The sequence below is a fragment of the Caloenas nicobarica genome, chromosome 4 (assembly GCF_036013445.1).
Source record: "Caloenas nicobarica isolate bCalNic1 chromosome 4, bCalNic1.hap1, whole genome shotgun sequence".
NCBI classification, from domain to species: Eukaryota; Metazoa; Chordata; class Aves; order Columbiformes; family Columbidae; genus Caloenas; species Caloenas nicobarica.
This window is the reverse complement of record NC_088248.1, coordinates 34,787,562-34,808,280: the sequence shown is the minus strand read 5'-3', so window position 1 is coordinate 34,808,280 and position 20,719 is coordinate 34,787,562. Positions and strand designations below refer to the sequence as shown.

At 36.0% G+C, this 20,719-nt stretch overlaps 1 protein-coding gene across 1 annotated transcript in view; it reads left to right on the top strand.

The window, feature by feature from the left end:
• PDGFC (platelet derived growth factor C) overlaps nt 1–20,719 on the top strand; it is a 132,288-nt gene that overhangs the window by 92,564 nt on the left and 19,005 nt on the right. Inside the window, exon 3 of the mRNA XM_065634071.1 lies at nt 1,975–2,155. Coding sequence (XP_065490143.1) covers nt 1,975–2,155 — 181 coding nt within the window. The remainder of the gene's footprint in view (nt 1–1,974; nt 2,156–20,719) is intronic.

Here is a 20,719-nt window from a genome sequence, read left to right as displayed (position 1 = left end):
TTTTACTTCAGTGGTGCCAGGAGATCAAAGAGTGCGACAGAAAGTACTCTCTAAATTGTGTAGAAGCGCTAACACCTATACTATGCCTGACCCCAAGACCTCTTAAGCTTAAGTCAATAAACATAATGATTAACTTATTCACTCCTTACAAATCAGGAAAATAGATAATCATTTCGTATTCTTAACTAAGAAAAAAGTAAAAGGTTATCTTTAGAAACTTCATAAGTCGATCTTAAAAGTCAGTGCTCAAAATCAATTTGGTAAGTGTGTTGAGCCCTGAAGTCTTAGTACAATTAATGTACTCAATGTCTTTGTAATAAGTTGTATATTTGATCATAAAGTAAAAACACTGATGGATCATTTAAAGGAATTAGTTAGTGTTTGGGGGCAAAAAAATGGTGATAAAGTAATTAGTATCGTAAGTTCAACAAAGATATAAAACTGTGGTACATGGCAGTAATGGATTTTGAAGACAGTTAATGAGCATATTCATTGCATTCATTTTTAATTAAGTGGAAAAAATACTGGTCCTTTAAATGCAGATAATGAATGTGCAAGTCAGTCTTGCACAAACATGCAACACAAGAATTTATTGCCTGCTGTCTAACTAGGGAGCTGGGACTCATTATAAAGATTAGCTTTACTGATAAAAAAAATCAAGAAAAAGCCTTAGTAGAAAATGTTTATGAGGTAATAATTCTCACATTAGATATTGCTTGGCATATTTGGTAGACAAAGTATGCATTATTTAAAAAAATATGAGTGTCTGCTACCATCAGAGGTAGGATTGTACCCTTGAAAATCTTTCAATGCTATCTACCAATTTAGATTTACGCGAGACATATTTAGTATATGACTACACACGTAGGAGAGCACAAAAGTATCAGCAATGCTGAGGCTTTCTCTGAGGTGCATTATGTCTGTGCTTAGAGTACGAGTTGTGCCTCAAGAGTGAAAGGCTGGCGCGGGAAGCCACAGCCGTGAACTTCCCAGCGCTTGCCGTGCTTGATCCGCTGCCCCGGGGGCTCGGGGGCTTCAGGCTGCAGCGAGGGAAGCCCAGCTGAAAGTCTTCATGTTTATTCTCTCAGGGGGTAGCTGGGGAGCTGACATGAAACAGGTTAAAGTGCTGAAAACAGATGTACCTTCTAGAGCAGTGGCTTTGAATGTTTTTATGACTTGGGAACCCCTTAAACGTTTTCGGTGGAAGCGAGGACCTTTGTGTGGCGTATTGAAGCTTATTGATGACAATTGACAGGCATTTCTTAGTTTCCTTTCATTGACCTATTTTAAGCAGTTCACATATCTCCAGGGATGCCCAGACCACATGTTAAAAGCCAGTGAACATAAATCAAACTTAATATGTTTCATTCTCTCAAGGCTCCCAACCCACCTCTCTCTTGTCACTATTACCGAAGTACCAGGTTCTTTCTAACACGCGGTACATCTAGGTCGCTTCTCAATGGATGTCTCATTGGGATTTGCATGAACTGAAAATGTGCTTCCAAGTTTCCGTAAGCCACATTCGCCTCAGGAGCCTCATTCACCACTGGTATCACAAGAGGGCAAGTTTTCTGTACCAAAAAGCCCCTGACCTTTCACTAGTGTTACATGCAGTGGGTATCACAGGACGAGTTACTGCGCCACACCTGGGCAACTTCAGGCTTTTTGCTCTGACTGTATTCTGCCCTGTCCCACATGTTGTAATTGCTTTCCATAAAAGGAGCAAACTAAACCATAATCATGGGTCTTTTCAAAATGCTAACTCTGCTTTTATTTTTTTAACCTCACTGCATGATTTTGTTATGTATTTAAGCAAGTAGCAACTTGGAAGCTCACTTTAAAATAGCTGGCTGTGGTAGCATACTTTTGGCATTAAAAAAAAAAATGCAAACTGCAGAGCCAGTTTATTGATTAAAGCAGGAAGCTTATAGAAATTTTATCAGTAATAAACATTTGATTTTCTTTTCTGTTCAGGTATGACTTTGTAGAAGTTGAAGAGCCTAGTGATGGCACTGTTTTAGGGCGCTGGTGTGGTTCCAGTAGTGTGCCAAGCAGACAGATCTCCAAAGGAAACCAGATCAGAATAAGATTTGTGTCTGATGAATATTTTCCTTCTGAACCTGGATTCTGCATCCATTATACACTTCTTATGCCAGTAAGTAACATGTTTCAGATGGGAACGTTTCAGGAAAACAAAGTCTTTGATGTGGTAGCTCAAAAGAATGTTTTAATAGCTTAGGATTAATTAGTGATTATTTCTTAATAATCGAAATAATGAGCAATCTGTCTTCCAGAATTGTACGTTTTGTTTCTGTTTTTTAGCTAACTGAGTGTTCTTGTGGTTCTTCTTGGATGGCTTTGAACCGGGAAGTTGTGGGCTCGGTTGTTTGTTTGGAAACTTTAATAAAATGTTTGCATTCCTGATACAGCACTGTGAAAAAAAAAAAAAAATCTAGCTTTGAGAAGAGAAATCAGCATAAGAATCATCTGTGTGACATTTAAAGAGCACTGGGTTGTTTCAAAGAAGACTGAAGAACTTAATGCCTTTATTAATCAGTTGCTATTGGACACACACAGTGAAATGATTATACGTGGTTCAAAACCAGTAAAGTTCTTATGGTTCTGGATTTTTTTATTATAGTGACAAAGCAGACAATGCATAATACTCATTTTCTGCTGCATTTTTTCTGGAAGCTATACTTTAGATTTTTCTTAAATGTTGCTTAACTCTTGTATATGGCAGGTGTTAAACAACAGTTATTGTCTGAAATGTGACTCTTTTCACTCTCAGCAGATTTATGTTATCTTTTTTCACCAAAAGAAAGATCTGTGGTAGCAAAACAATTTTTATAGATTTTTAAGGATGAGATAATGTTCTGAAACATTAGAGTGGAACAGAACAGGAGTTGACTTGTTTTAGAATAGGTATTCCATATTTTAAGAGATTAAGGAGTATTTTTGTTACGTTCCTCATAATTTACTTTGTGAATCTCCTAAGTAGTCTTGTGGTTTGTGGTATTTGGTTGGCAGAAAATATCTGCAAGCTCAATAAAAAATTGATCAAAAGAATCCATGTTGTAACTCCACTGACATGCGCTTCACTCTAAATGCATTTGGCTCACTTATTGCTGTTGCCATTTTTGCCTCTTCTCCCCATTTGCAAAACTTCAATTACTGAGAAGAAGGAAAGAACAATTCCACTTATCTTTTCAACAACACATAATCTTCCATGTACTATATTTAGCATACTGATGATGATGTCAGTGAAGCATAGTAGCGTCTGTGTGAACATTATATATATGTGTATGTTCTTTTCATGTAAGTATTTTAAATATTTAGGCCTAGCTAAGAACTATTCCTAAAGTGGTAAAGGTTTGATCTGCATATTTGACTTTTGTGGGTTAGACCCTTTTGTTAGTAGAATAGTATCACCTGATAATCATGAATTTTAAAATTAAATAAAATGTCAGTCTCCGAAACAACTTAAAATATGGCCAGGTTTAAACTTTCATACACCCAAGAGCAAAATGCAAGAAGTATGTTTACCTTTAGAAAATTGTAAAAGAAAATCCCTAAGTAGATGTATTTGTGGGCTGATGTCAAATTTTGTTGTTACAGCTCTAGTATTACATCCTACCTGCTACATATCTATCTGATTTGTGTATAATCCAGTTTCTGTGGAATGGATTAAAAAAGCACCTAAAAATACCAGGGTTCATGTATAATTATCTTTATGCCATGCTATACAAATGGTCTGAGTTTATTCCTTGACATTTGATAGGGAAAACTGGTTATAACATTTAAATTATCAACACTTGCAAAACAATTTTTTAATCTTCAAAATATTTATATCACTTATTCAATAGAGAAAAACAGCTGACATCATAGGATACATTTTTAGTTCTCTGTTTTTCTCCATTAACAAAGCTCATATAGCATAAGAAATATACATACAAACTGTTTTAGAAACCAAGCATGTTATGTCTCACATCTGTAACGTGTCATAGCAATGCAGAACTAGACCCAAAATGTGCAGTATGACAACTGCCTATCTCTTTGTGAGGATTAGTTTCCAAATCTTTCTTTAAAAGGGCTGTGATCGTTTTCATCAAAAATTCTACCCTAATAAGCCATGCAAAATACAATTTTGCATTTCAGACTGCAGATTGTAAATGAAATCTGTAGTGCTGAGTTTCAGGATTAGACCTGCTTCTTGTACATAAAGCAATTGAAAAATGATGCAAAAAAAAGGAAAGTGTTTTTCTTTAAAAGTGTAATGCCATCTCATCCAACATTCCTACCCCCCCGCCCCGCACCTCCCATGTCTCTGCGAAAAAGACGCCAGCTATAGGAATGAGTGTAAATTTTAAATAATTCTTGCAAAACCATAACTGATTCATTTAATGATTCACTTCAATAAATTGGTCCTAAACAGTTAATTTTTTTTTTCCTCATTTTTTGACAAGAGGGGGCGGGGGAGATGCCTGGTAGACTAGCAATGAGAGATTGTTTGGGGAGAAATGAAGTAAAACTGAAATAAAACAGTGCAAGCTTGTTTCTGTATCTGGAGGCCACACACAGAGAGGGGCACTGGACACATTTTCAGGTCTTTTAAAGAGCAAGAGAAATGGCTTTGTTTAAATCTGCTGTAATTTATCGTATACATATATTTTTACTTTGTATATTATATTTCAAACCAACTTTCACATGATGAATAAGCAGGGGGAGAATGGCTATTGATCTGATTACTTATAAGATTTAGTCACCCAAAAGGACTCGTGGCAGTTCCAATGTCAATAGACGCAACATCATTTCTAGAAAGGTTTACTGTGGGATTGTAAGGCACTGCATAAAAGCAGAGCATGTACTGCATACAAGTAGAATGCTCCCTGAGAAAAACATGAAGCTTTTCTTCAAGTTCTAGCTAATTACATTTAATTGTTTGAATTTCTTCCATTTATAATTGTGTACTCTGGGTGCATCTAGAACTTTCCGTAATTCTTGTCTAGCTCTACTTTTCTTTCCTCTGTTCTGTAGTCACAAGTTAATTTTGTCTGAAATACTGTAAAGTGGAAGGAAGTGGTGAAAAAGCTTATTCTTCCTAAGAAAATGTAGTTTGTGTTATTTCAAAAGTATTACGCTACTTTCAGCACAGCTGTTACTCTTAGTCACTCTCTTCATGCTCTGCCTTGTCACTTGGTCTGTGCTCACTGGTGAGCTGCTTTATTCACTAAGGGTTGCTTAGTGGTTGTTCTGCATTTTGACTGTTGAGCTATGCATTTATTAAAAGTCATGTTTTTGGCAGCACTATACCACCTAAACCCTCCAGAACTTTATTGCAAAACCAATTCATATTTCATTTCTTTTCCCCTTCTTCTCACTTGCCCCCAGTGACAGCTCTAATCCATATAGTAGCCACACGCAATTGAGGGAAACCTTATAAACTCTTATAATATATGTTTGGGCTTCAGTCTTCCTAGTGACTGTTTAGTTTAAATTATGTCAGTTACAAGTTTGGCAGAGAAAACTTGATGTAATAAAGTCCATTGTTACTTGGGGAGCGGGTGAATGGGATACTTGATGCCAGAGGTGCCATTAAGGAATGCATGACTGATTGCCAAAGTAGTTATTAATTATTCAGGGCACTTAGAACAAAGCTGCTCCAGTTAAAGTTGAAGCTGGGAGTGACCGTATTCCTCTTCTTTTTTGGCATATGGTAGCATGTCATTTGTTATCAAAGATCATGCCGAAGATGTTTGTAAAGAACAGACTTAATCTCCTTCTTTGCAAGAGAAAATGAAGAGGAAAATCCAAGAAGCTACTTAAAGACTGACCTGGTTTAAAAGTGACTTGGCAGGTGGTTTATGATTTTGGTGCAGTACCTGTAGGGCAATCTGGATTTCAGTCCAAGAGAGGATTTTTTTTTCATCTGTTGATGCAGAGTTGCTGTTACTAGTGCTCTTGCTATTAACAGTAATGAAAATTAACTTCAATATTGTGCAGATAATCTTTATAGGGCTATCTAATAATTGTTTCTTCGTTTCATTCAAATTGTCTAAGCTTTGCTCTTTTAGGGTTGAACATATTATTTTTGTTTGTGGAAGCATTGTAATTAAGCTTGTTTAATTAGAAAGGCAAGTAAAATTTAAATACTAATAGAAAAAGTGCATCCTAATAGAACGGAGAAAGGAAGGCTCGTACCTAGCATTCCCTTCCTTTCAGAAGTCCACAGGTATCACAGGTAGCAGGTGTGTATCTCACATGTTGGTACCAAAGCCCAAGAGAGGCTTAATTTTGGCTGCAGTAACTGAAAATCCATCCAGAAACATCAAACAAGACATTGTTGATCTCCTAAACAATGTTTTTCTATACTCTCTCTTGAAGTAATCAAAAGATTTTGGAAATAACATGATTTCAGGGTTGTTTAAGCCAAGGTGATATGAAGCAGCAGGAGAGTGTGCGAGTGTTATTTAGCACTTTGCAATGCTACATGATGTGAAAAAATACTGTGAAAATTTTCATATGATGGGGAGGACTCTTAAACAAAACTTCTGTGTTCAGAGTTTCCACTGATTAGGTTTAGTGAAAAGCCCAGATAAATCAACAAACTCCTGAAGATGCTCCAGCTTGCAAATTCAATGATTCAGGTTTTTTTGTGTTGCAAAAATTCATTGTATAATAAATCAGAGAGATTTAGGACTAATTCTTTCATTGGAAATTTGTTTTGTATTGAATTTGTGCTTGAGGTCTAAAGAAAAATTCCTTTTAAATCTCCTAAATGAGACAGTAAAGATCACCCCAAAACACATAGGTAGAAGTGACATGCTTCAGGTTAATAAAAAAAAAAAAGACAAAAAGTACAAAACCGAGCATGGCTATTATCCATGGAACTATGAGAGAGGCAGAAAACCCTTTGAAGCAGAAAGAACCTCTGAAGGATATTTCCTGATAAAATCAGAACATCTTGTTTTCCTGTGACCACATCTCATTCTGTCACATTGACATCATAAAAAAAAAAAAAAATCTGTGTATGTGAAGCAGATTCTCGGAGAGATGGGGTTAGAAATGAATCTAGTAAAGTTGTTCTAACAAAAACATGGGCCTGCCCAGAAATCCACAGTAGCATGTCCTGAATCTGCACAACCTGAGATGCCAGTGTGGATTGTTTGAGACTCTAAAAGGAAGAGAGACATTCTGAATGAAATTGGTTGTCATTTAGTTCTTAAAATGAATGAATATACTTAGAAGATAGCAAGTTTTGTACTCTGAAGGACTGGGTTCCTTTCCCCCTGGCCAAAACTTGAATGTAGTTTCTCATGTTGTATACGTAGTGTATACCATTTCTTTTGCACTTTTCTGTGACGTTAGCTTTACAGTGAATCAGGCTGAAAAGAATCAGAAATTGTTTCAATGACTAATGGTGGGACAAAGTAATTTTATTTTCTTGGACAGACTTTTCGAAAAATTCATTCTATATTTGACGAAGATTTAAATTCATTGATTTGGGGAGTTTACTGTATATCCCACCCAGTTTCACTGTGGCAAAACATATTTAAAAATCAGCTGGTTCTCTTATTTCTAAGTAACTAACAATAATTTTAAAATTAAATGCAATTATGTTATCATACCCCAAATGTCATGCTTTGTTTTTTACTATTCGACAACTTCAGTAGAATTTCTTGCTGAAAATTTTGGGAGCGTTCAACAAATAGTGTAACTGATTCTGGTTATAAAGCATTCACATAAGTCTTAAAGTTGTATTTTTGAAAGTACTGAGGGGAAATCAAAACAAGCGAGGTGGAGAAGAGCCTGTGAAAACTGCTCTCCTTGAGTTGTCAATAACATTAGGTACAAGTTAGATCCTCTGGCAACCTGTTTCAAGCAGAAATTATTGCCATAAACAGGAGATAGCGTACTGCAACTGTCCAGAAAAAGCAGGCAGCCCTTTTGGCTCCTTTTGCCAAATTATATATTAACTCTTTCCTCCCACATAAAAGCTTATGGTAGGATGATTCAGTGCAAACAATATGTAACTTCTTCAAATGCCCTAAAAGGTGAAAAAGTGTAGAAAACATATCAGAAAAACATTTCAGATACTTGAGACAATCTCTTTTCTTTGATTTCTCTAAGTTACTAAAGGTTTTTATTAGGTTTCCATTTAGTAATAAATATTTATATTGTCAGGGACTCTGTTATTATCTGGAAACTTTATTAGAGCGTCTCATAGAATGCTTATCAGAAGTTTATGTATGCATATTTATCTAGTTCGAAGATGAGTATTACTTTTGCATGGTGTATCATTTACTTTATTGTGATGTTCTGCAACAAATCTTGTGTATATGAGATTTAATGTTGTGTGCTCTGTTGTTTTCAAGAAGTCTACACGAGAAGTTAAAGACAGGAAAAGAAGTGGGTTTGTCTTCTCTTGAACAATTTAAAAAGTCTCCTGGAATGTCATGACTCTGGGAGTGGTTTGGCTGGTATATGTGGGATCTTAAATAACTTTTATTCTGTTTAGGAACAATCCAAAAGAACTATCTGTTGCCAACTGTTCAGAAAAGTAAAACAACAAAACCCATAACAAACGAAAAAACCCCAAACAAAAAAATAATAAAAAACAAAACACCAAAGCTGTGTACAAATCCAGGAAAGACAGTAATGTGGACAATCCAGTCTGCATTAATGATGCAAGGAAGAGGACACATGGTACATAGCAAAAGTGGACTGGGGTGGATTAGCAGCCTTGTGGATTATCACAGCTGTTACCTCTGGTGTTACTTTCGTAGTTCAACTTGACTTAATAGACATTGAAGTTGACACCTGATAATAAGCAGGGAACACTTTACTAATGAAAATAACTTTCAACAATTACATTTTAATATAGCAGCCCTGACTGTATATTCTGGGAGTCCTCATTATGAGAGTGTATTCTTACAGCAAAAAAAAGTTAAATGTTGAAACTCAAGATTTAAAACTAGGTAAATGTCTATCCTTGTGTTTTGACATAAGAGTTTGAAGAACATTTCAGATTGTGTGGTTTTTACTTAATGAAATGGCTACCATTATACTAACTGATAAATGCTTTTTCAAGCAGTATTTGGATTGTTCGATTTTTTTCATTAAGTTCACTCAAGGAGGACTGGATTAGGTCTGATCAGAGCAATTACACAGAAGAATTTAACAAAAGAATACTGCTGCCACTCTGTAGCAACCATAAATATTAATCTAAAATATGTTATTCTCTATTTGCTCCAATTTTCCTTTAACTGATCTTCAAAGAGATTCTCTCTTCCTTCTCAAAATTTCACTTCTAAAACAGTTCTTTACAAATGAATGAGGAGCAGAAGGATCTGGTTATTCTGTATTCAGTCAGTAGTAATACATTAAAGCATTTCATACATGTTATGTATAGTGGCATGTGAATTTGAAAATTTATTATTCAACAGAGTTTGCAGTAATGTCAAGTTTGAAGCCTTTCCAAGTGACTTCCCAGTTTCCCAAATGTCAGGCTGCCTTGAATCAAACCAAAGATTGTCCAGCCCAGGAGCCTGCAGTGGTGGTCACGAGCCGCTGGCAGGGAGCCCTAGGAGGAGGTCAAGCAGGTGTGATTCTTCACCCCTCCTGTACTTCCCACTTACCAGCTATTTTCTGCAGAAGAGGGGGATTCCTTGAGCCTGTGTGCTTTGTCTAGTTAGTAATCTGTAGCAGACATTCCTTGCAAATAATTGTCTGTGTGCTCCTTGAACCCAGGGTAAACTTCATGCTCTCACAACATCCTTTGCTAAAATCAGATTGTGTAGATACACCATAGAAAAGAAACTACAAACAATTCCTTTACTTGACAGGGATATGTATGTATACAAAAATATGTCACTCTTAAACTGTAAACTCAACTGATCCCAAGTAATTGGAGCTGTTGGATGCTACTTCAACTTAAATATTCCACAATGATGTCCAAGAGTTCCTTTAGTCTTTTAAAACTATTCCGTAGTCATGGTTCAAATTTATTTGTTCAATCTTACTGATCAGATCTATTCTAAAGAGCGTGATCTATTAGTTGTTGTGTGATTTTTTAATTTTTTTTTTAAATTTAGTCCTTTACTAAATGTTACATAAGCTACTTTTCATTTAATATGTTTGGTTTAAAAAAACAAACAAACAAAAAACCCAACCAACCAAACAAAAAACCCCACCAAAAAGCACCCTCCCAGACCAAACCAAACCAAGCAAACAAAACCACAAACAAACAAACAACAAAACAAACAAAAAACTCCCAACACAACCTTCCTGTTCTCCCAGGTCCCTTTAGCTCTGCTGTTTTTCAGTTGGTTTGTTTGTTTCTTTGTTTTTTGGCTACACTTGTCTTTATTTTTTACATCTTAAGTATTACATAATTGTCTAGTTGACTATCCCGTTTCCAGAATCAACATGATATTCACAGCTTTTTGAGAAAGCATGCTGATGGCTTCTCTACAAATTCCAAAGCAAAGTGACTCTGTCCTATTCTCAAAGTAATCCCCTGTATAACTGGCAGAGTCCTAGATTTTTTGTGCTTTCAAATACTAAGACATTGTGTCTGACACGCTTGCTAGTGGAAAAAAAGGTAAGCAAATGTACATTTGATACTAGGTTTCAGGCAGCACCGTAATTTTCAGTTCTGCTGTTTTAGCTGCGTTCATGTCATGTCCATATCCATTATTAACACCTTAGTCATGTCCATTGCCTCACCCCAACAAAACAGGCAGTAGCTAAAGAGTGGTGTGTGCTGTGCGAAGTTTTCTTACCATAATCCTGGCAGGAAAGGATGAAAACAGAAACAAAAGGGAGGAATTTGGGACAGAACAGAGTTACTCAGTGAAACTTCTCTATTTTTTGACATATGGTCCAGATCTGAAAGGCTCTTAGGAACAGCAGAATTACGTAGAAAAAACAGAACGATGAGTGCGGCTCTAGACATCTGAGATCAAATCAACTGTGGACCAGCTTCTGTAGATGACTACACATTCTGACTCCACAGCCTGGTGGAAGAACCTCTTTAAATTCAGAAGGAAAATTCTTGACAGGGTAATAACACTGTATAGTAGCTTCAGGGTAAGCGATTACTTGTGGAAAGATTAATGTGGGGTATTGGTAGTGGTGTTAAGAGAAATCCTTTTGTTTCTAAAAAGGGATGGATAATAAGCACATTGGGAATACCAAAATTTGCACCTGTCTTGTCTTTGCAGTACCTGGCCTCTTGTGTTACAGATGAGGATTATGAGCTGTCATTTGTTGGCTTCTCATAAGTCCTCAAAACTTTTTTAATGATGATGATGAAAGCCAGGATTTTTGTTGAAAAGGTTTTGCTTTTCTTTTCGTGGGAAAGTCTAGATAATGACAAAGCTGTTGCATCTGTTCTTTCAATTATCTCTGACCAGGGTGGTGGAGAAGGAATTCAGGAGGGTTACTTCCATGTTTGCTCCTGAGAACTAGTGAATGTTGTTGAAGAACTGTAATTGTTTGGAAAACAAAATAAAATAAACAAAATCTTGCATGTGAAAATGTAGGGCAATTTGTTTGGCAAAAGACATTTCCGAAGGCAGAATGCTCAGGATCCTTGAGTGTTCATTTCACTCTACTTTTGAGCTAGATAATAAATTGTAGGAAGATAAATAATAAGAATCGTTTATGAGGAGAAATAAAATGCCTGGCTTCAAATTGAAGGGAGTGATTTAGTGCATGCAAGACTAGGTTCAAAGGCATGTGAAAAGTGGAGATGTGAAAGCAGATGGCACAGCCTTTGGAAGAAATTTTGCACATAATCCTACAGACATTGTGAAGTCGGTGGCTCTTAATAGCCCTTCCCTTTCAGTTGCGCAAGTATTCCTTGGGGGAACTCATTTTTAGCTTGCTAAATGGCAGAACAGTTATCCACATAGATATAGGCTTTTAATATGTAAGCTGTTAATAGGTTTGCCCTTGCTTATCTTCTGAAAATCACTCTGATCTTCTGAACTCTTCTGACTTGTGTGTGCGTATTTGTCTTCAGGCTTTTCAATGTGAGGTGTTCTGGGTAATCAAAAGTTAATAATAAAATACTTCCTGTTCTTGAGTCATCTGTGTAATGCCTCTTTGGCTTGGAACTCTTGTCTTTTAGTCAAAGTAAATTCTGTAATTGATTTCTTCTTGTTTGTGCTCTGTCAATATATATAACTTTAAATACTCTATTTACTTTTTTTAATTGCCTTTCTGCTTAAGAAACCATAGGCACCTTTCATGTAGGAAAAAACCTTGTGATTAGGTGCCTAAACAGGAATACATCTTTTGATCCAACATAAATGTAGAATTAAGGTTCATAAGAGCATTTTGAAACTGTTTGCTGGTATAAAACACTTCAGGGTACAGCCCAGCTTTTCACCAAAAATCAAAGATAGATGGTCAGGTCAACAGTACAAAGACTAATGATGAATTATCAGAGGGTTTTTTCAATTACATTCCAAATAGTCATTAAAAAAATGAGTTATTTTTACAGCTAGGTATTTACATGGATGAAAGACAATATGAAATTTGGAACTAATTTACTACTTCGGTAACAAGACATATCTAAAAATATTAGAACTTAAGGACCAAACCTGCACATCTTTGATGTGCTAGAGGTGATTGGATGGAATGCCCAATATTTTGCAAATATGAGAGATGGGTGAACCTGAACCTTGTGCAAAGCCCACTGTACAGAGGCGAAGCTCAAGTGCAGGTCTTTGGGCAGCTGTCTTCTGCTTTGCTGTAGCAAACCAAACTGTTCTGGTTATATCCTGCAAAGCAGCGCTATATTCCTACTTAATTTAAAGCCCGAGATCACCCTTGATGTGATGTCGTGACACAAGAAGGGCAAAGTAAAATCAGCTGTTACTTTTTAGAGCTACTAGCACACAAGTCTATGTAGTTAAAGATTTATTTATACATTTTCTTAGAACTAAGACTAAACGGAAGAAGATAAATTAACACCTAATGTTTGCATGTAACAGTGCTAATAAATAGTGAGAGGGTTTTGCCATTTTTCATTTAGATAACAGGTACACTTACAAGAACTTTCATTATTATTTTCCGAGACTGGGGTTGCTGTCCATTGGTTAAGTGGGCACCTCTTGTATTTTGCCATTTATTGCCTCCTTTTCTATGACCTATGTATCTCTTACTAGTGCATCTAATATTTTTTAAAACTATGTTGAGAGGGTGCTTCATCAAATTGGAAAAGAGACTTGCAGTGCTGTTAAAGACGAAAAAAAAATCAAAAACTTTCCATTATGAGGTTTGATATTTCAGTATCTGAAATTGCTTACAAAGTATAGGTGAATTTGGAAAACCAATAAAACAAATCTGCCCAAGTGCAAACAGAACAAACTTTTGTCTGCAGGCTGTTTAATAAAAGTAGATAATGATAATTTGAATAGTAGTTATGCGAGTCTAAGGATCCTTATTAAGCAAGGCATATAAAGCTATGATTTACAAAGCCAGTGCTATATGAAAATGTGTCGTGGTTTGATTGCGGGGTGACAATAAACCGTGGCAGATGTATTGTTAACCTCCTCTCCCCTGCCTTCCCCCTTCAGCCCCTCCGTCTCCCCGCTTCCCACTAAGGACAGGCGATTGGGAGGGAAAGAAGGACAGAGAGAAGTGAGTTGGAAAAATTAAAAATGTTTTACTAATGCTACTAGTAAAGATAGAGGAAAATAATACAAAATTTACAAAACCAATCTTGAAGGTCCCGGCAACTGCTCCGGCAGATGTAGGGCCGGCACCCGAAGTCCTGGACTGGACTCTGCAGCCAACCGGAGCTGGATTCAGTCTGTCACTAGGCCTCAGTTCGCAGGGACAACTCGCAAGGTCCTCTCCTAATGCCGGCCATAAGGAAAAGGGGCGAGATCCTCGTGATCCCCCACTTTTATATGAAGTATGACATGAATGGGATGGAATATTTAGTTGGTCAGTTTTTTGGTCACCTGTTTCAGTTCACTGCTCTCGCGAGATGTGCATCCTTATCAATGACCTCGCATTCCATTGCTATGTCTACCAAAACATAAATGTAGCTTTCAGGAAAACTGCAGTTAGTAAGAAGGCTTTAGCTGACAGGGAAATTCACTAAAAGAGAAACTTGTTTTTTAACAAAACCAAGACAAAATGCCAGAGGATAATTTATAGATGGGCTGGCCTAAATTTTGTGGTTAATACTTGGAAGAGTGGCAAAATACTAAGGTGATGTCATCATAAAAATCCAAAACCAGAGGAAAATAATTTTAAAAACATAGTTTTAAGAAAAAAAAAAACCTTTCCATTCTTAATTTTTCTTTAAATCTAATTCTCTAATAAAGTAAAAGATTATACTTACTTATGAAAGACTCCATGCTGTCCTCTCTTTAATTAAATATTTATAAAAAGTAATCTCCTAATCAAGCAATTAGAGAATCCCCAAAGAGAACCAGGAAGAAACACATCTTGCACAGGGCACAGAATATGAACTTTTCAGTATGGATATTTTATATCCTGCTCTGACTCTGTCATGTACAGGTTCTGTCTCCAATAGCCATCTGTCACAGGCAATGGCTTCCTGGCAGTACAACACTTGGACCTTCTACGGATTTTTTTTTTCTTTTTTTTCTTTTTTTTTTCATTTTTTTTCTGGAAAAGGGTGGCAGCTCTTTTCTGTTTTCTGCCATGTGTACTGAGGTTTAGCGGAGAAAGCAAAAATAACAGTCAGGTTACCTGAGGGGAGAGAGTAACTGGCAATAGTTATAGTGCCAAATTGTCATGGTTGGATCATTCTGTTTACAAATGGTATTCATGTGGTTTTTGTCATGAGAATAATTGTATTCTAAAGTTATTCTAACAATGCATCAACTTGGATTTATTACTGCATGCAATTTTAATGTTCATTATTTCTATTCATGCCGTGATAAGCCCACTATTGAAATTAGAATAATAGATAATGCTATACTTTCCCATTTCTAGGCTTTTGAAAGCTTTGCATGTTTTGATTCTAGTTCTCCTTTGTCACACAGGCTGTGTGACTGATGACATACAGATTTTTAAACAAATGGTTCCCATTGCCTTCGACATGAAATATTAGGTATCGGAGTCTGAAAAACAATGACCACATCATCAAAATAATGGCCACATTATCCAAGTTTAAATAGATTTTTTTTTTTAGTATATTGATAAATTAATTGGCAAATAACTGCTTCTCTATATGCAGTGAGAATAATGGTCTACCCAGGGAGAATCTTATTTTACAGTCACTACCTATTTCTCTAATTTCCTAGTTGAGTGAATGATACACCATGGACCAGTTTCAGCAATGAAGATTGCCTGGAAGAGTTTAACTTTGAGGGTAATTGGGTTAAAAACAGTATTGATGTTATCATTCTGAGATCACAATCAGTTTTATCTCAAAAAATTGGTTTAATTTTTTGTGGGAGAAAAAAAGAAAATGGGTGTGACTCTTTTAGTTGCTTATAAAACAACCTCATTTCTCATATTTGTCTTTTACAACACATAATAGTTGTTAAGGCAACCCATATCTAATACTAATATATTGTCTGATGAGAGAATATAACCTTAACTGTTAAATAGCAAAATGTCCTCTTCTGACTTTTTAACTGGAATATAAACTTACAAAGGGAATTTTTACTTATCTGAATAAAGTCAAATTATATTCAGTTCATGGTGATGTACTTGAAATGACAATTTGTCTCCCCTCCCCTTCTACACATGCCTTGCACTCACGCATCCTAATTTGTTCATTCAAGTCCTCATGTTTGTCCAGTGGGACTACCCAGATAATCTGAAAGATGCAAAACAGCTTCAAAATAAACAGTAAATAGTGGAAGAAGGCTAAGAACATGATAATACTGTCTTCTTGGCAATTAGGTATCTTAAATGTATAATTGTTTACAAAAGCAGAAAATACTAGATTAACTCTTTCTTCAGCAAAGCATGGTAGTCATCACCGTCAATTTACCTGACTTGTTTAACAGTGTAATTTATGCAGTACCTCTTTTCATTTTCGGTGTTCAGAACCTTCAGAATGGGATTCTTTTCTTATTTAAACAAAGAGATCATCTCAAGGGGCTTCACTGTGCAGGGCAGGTGGAAGAAATCCCACCAGAAGCAGCCACATAGATCTCTTCAGTGAGTGTTCTTGACCAGTGTTTCCTTGCAAAGTTGCTTTCCTCCCCATCCCCGCAGCTTTTTTCTGCTCTTCTGCTGCAGATTGTAATGTCTGTCCCTCAAGCCCAGGAAAAAGCATACTGAGATAGATAATCAGTGATCAATGCTCGTAAGTAATGCCTTTTAAATATCATCTTAATTTATCTTCGTGTTTGGCTTATTTGTGAAACAATGCTTTGTCAAGCATTCAAATGAGCATTTTTAATCATATTGTTTTGAAGCACACTTTCTGTCTCCATCAAAGGATAACCTCGTGGTTAGCCAGAATCTTTCAATCTAGTAGGCTAATGCAGCAAATAACTGTGTAATGCTGGGTTCAACAGAAGGAAAACAAAGTCTGCAGTCCACAGAAAATCGTGGGTTTTTACAGGCTGGAAAATTCAGGTGGAACTAATGCCTCACGCTTTTGCTTTTTACTTAAACTGATAATAAACTCCACATCTAACCACTTCCTAGATTGCAATGAATAGCAGCCTGTGAAACCACAATTAATTAAAGCTTAGAAAACCACAGGTTTTGATGTCTGTGTTCTGTAATTAGTTCCATAAATTCTACATGAAATCATCAGAAACACCCAGTATTCCTTAATCAGTGAACATGAAAATAAGAGACTGAGGGTGAAAAAATTTTAAGTATAAATGCAAGAAAAAAAGTATGTTTCAGTGTGTAAATATTCATTTTCAAATGAGTGTTACAAACCCTTTTATAAAAAGGGTACATGTGAGAAATAGAATGAACAATGCCTCCGCATAAGGCTTTACAACTCTTTTAAAATCCTGCCTTTGAAATAAAAAAATACTTGCCTTTTTAAAATGTGATAGGCTGGACAGTAAATGACGTAAGATTAGTACAGTGTTAGTTCCTTTTTTTTGCAGATAAATATTTTGAGTTTGTAGTTTTACAGTGTGGTCAATGTGCAAGAAGAGAGAAGTAACGTGAGAGGGAGTGCAGGTGGGTGCATGTGGCGGGAGAGCCCTTCGCCTCCCTGGGACAGTGCGGACGCTTCTGGTTGCAGGATTGGGGCCATAATCAACGCCTGAACAGACTCATTTACGACTTTTTAAGGAAGATGAATGGTCTGGTTGAAAACATAAGTCACCGTGAATTTTCCATCATTTTTGTTAGAGTGTGCTACTCATATTATATTAGCAAGCCCTAATTAGATTTTTAAAATGTATAAATCAAAATAATTGATCTAGTTGACCAGACAGGTTGCAGATAATTTCGGCCATGCTTGTGGATAGCGACGGTGCTATAACCAAAGCCCTTTTGGGATTAATGGAAGTTGATTAATTTACTAGCAGTGTTCAAGAGAATGAGATTTTCTCTATAAAATGCTAGATTTGTTAATACTGTGGGTTTATTACTTGGCAGATTTCATATTTCCTTCTTTTTTTCTTTTCTAATTGTATATCTGTCAAGGAAAGGGCTGAGAAGATATTGCATGTATAAAGGAACACATATATTCATGTATTATAATAAAGAAAATTAGCCTGTTTCAATTAGGTTTTTTTAATAACACCAAGAATCAGGCTAAGACAGTTGTTTGTAGTGGTGTCTTAAAATTCAACCTATTCTTTTTTAATAGATTTGTTCATGCTGTAAGCAGCACAAAATTTCATGGGAGCCTACTAGAAATAGAATGAAGTAGTCTGCTTTCAAACCATCTTTGCAGGATCCAGTTTAAATAGTGTCCACAGAGACTGAAAAATTAGAGCATTGCAGAAATGGATCTACTTCTAATTTACAGCTGACGCTAAACCCACTTTCTTAATAGGTTATATTACATACTATTTTGAGGCTTCAAAGAAATTGTAAATGATACTGCCAAAGGAACTACTGCTGCTCCTAAGGAACCAACTTTTATTAAAAACCTGTGACTCCCTACTTTTCTTCATAAGAAAGTAGTTAAAGTCCAAAAATTGGAGTAGTTTCATTTATTTTCATATTGTCATGTGAGTTAAGGGCTTGTGGTTTGACATGCAACATCAAAAACACATGTATTTTTTCTACCAAATATTCTATATTTAAGTATTCAGGCATGCAGTTATTGCTTTTTATTACAGCATTAACAGAATAAATCTGTAGGGTTAAAAAGTGCAAATGGAGGTACGTATGAACATACAAACCACTGAGGAAAAAGGTGCATTAGAGTTTGGTTGTGTATACAGCAGAGTTTGGAGCATAGCTAGTCAATAGCACAGATTTTAGAATAATTTCAAATTAATTTGTTTATATAATTTAGCATTTCCCCCAGCATAATTTTACACGTTTTCTAGAAACACTGAGGTTACCAGATAAATAATGTGGAATGCAACCGCAGAAGACAAAGCTGGAAGGGAACTCAGTGGGATCTTTTCTAAGCCATTGTCCTGCTCTAAGCAGGGACTAGAGAGACCAAGCTCATTCTTGCTTAGATATTTGTGTTGTTCCTGAAGTTCAAGGACAAACATTTTGCAGAATTCCCAGATCATCTGTTGCACTGCTTTACATAGAATGAATTTTTTTCTGATACGTAACTTAAATCTTTCCTGTCGGTGATGGACTAGGGAACAGCTGATCATCTGATATTCTCTACATGTTTATTATCACATCTCCTGTCAGTGTCTTCTTGTCTAGATTAAAGAAACTTGTATCACTTGATCTTTTATCATAGTTCATATTTTCTTTTCCTTCTTGCTTTTTCCTCTGACTATTCTCTTTCTTTCTGCCTATATCTTAAAAGTGCTAGAAAGGAATCTGAAAACTGTATTTCAGATGAGACTTCCCTGGCAGCTCAGTGGTCCAGCTTTATGGTGCTGTTCTGAATATATCTGAACGAGATTTGCCTTTGTCATAGCAGGATCACATTGTCTCCTGTTCAGGTTTTGGTTCACTGTAATGCTGTTTATTCTATTTCAGGACTTCTGTACTTACGATTTTGCATTTATGCTTTTAATGCTTTACTCCTAAATGTGAGTTTTTTAAGAAAGCTTTTCTTAAATTTCTCTTACTAAAGATACTTTTCCAATTAATTTTGCCTTTTAGTTGTCGTGTAATCGCATATTATGCTTGTGTGCGTAATATATACGAAAATATAATGAGGTAACATGAGAGGGGAATTAAGAGATATAGCTAGTGGAAAATATGTAGGTAGCAGTGACACAACTGAACATTAAGAGTATATCAGGACAACATTATGGTTATCAGTATAGAGCTATACAAATTTTAAGACTGGCTTGTTCAAACAGTGTAAGAATCTTTACAAGGGCAATGTAGTCATAATCTCTACCGTGCTTTTTGGGTTATGACATGTATGTTATGTATAAAGCCAATTTAAATATGAGAAACAATAAAAAATATTTTCTTCACAATTCTTAAAGTATGGTCAATCTCTAACATGTTTGATGACACTAAGAACTGATACATGAGGACACAGCTGTGGTTCCTTTCCTGCAAAGCAATGTTTTGTTCAAGGCCTTTCTACCTTCAAGGCTAGAACAAGCTCTGATTTGCAGTGTCTGCTGTACAGGAATGTTGGGTGTGTTCCTTTTATTGTGATACGAAATGAACAGAAACCTGTTGTGGAATGCAATTTAGCATGTATACTGAAGGATCAAATGAAAATTGCATGTACTGTAGAAGTCATTTTCATCGCCCTTGCCAAATACACTTTCCAGTGGTAATAAACAGTCATTCCTAGTGTTTAATGTTTGATGAACCTCCTGTGAACCTACTGGGATAAGTAAACATTTTCTTAACAACAGCTACCCATTTCTAACACCTAGAGGAAACTTAAGGAGCAGTTCTTTCCCTGACTCAAAACACTTGCTGTTGTTCCATTTGGTTAAGCTTTTTATAAGTATTCACATATTTTGAGTAAAATGAGTAATTTTTTAAAAAAAAGTCTGCAAACACGATGCCCTTTAATTACGGCTGACCACATCCTCTGTCATAGAAGAATGTACAAAAACTTTTTTCTGTTCAGGACAGCTGCACTTATGTTGCCTATCTGTTCCTTATAAACTACTGTCTGTCAAGTAAGAACTAGAGCATTGTGTACAGAACAACAACAAAAAATCCTTTTGTAAATCGTAAACGTAACAGATGTATAAATTCTGGGTGTGTATACAAATGAAGTTATAATCATGGTTAACTCCATTTGCAATAAGATTTGAGCAAACAGTCATTTTACTATAACTTATGTGCTCACTGAAGTCTGATCGTAGGAGTCTCTTTTTGCATTGACTCATTTGTGCATTGACGCTCTTATGATTGTCCAATTAAAATGATAGTCCTCCTTTTAGATGAAACTTTCACATTTTAAGCATAATTCAGATTGTGCTTTTGCAAATTGTTCTCCTTACTGAAGTAAAAGCTCTTCTACATTTCAGCCTACAACAGGTGTGTACACAGGACTTGCTTAGTATCAAAGTTTCAGTGAAAGGAGTTAATCTGTGGTAAAATTCTTTTGGTTCTCCCTTTCTGCTAAAGTTCAGCTAAGTTTTGGAGCCAGGGGTCTCTACACTAAATGTGA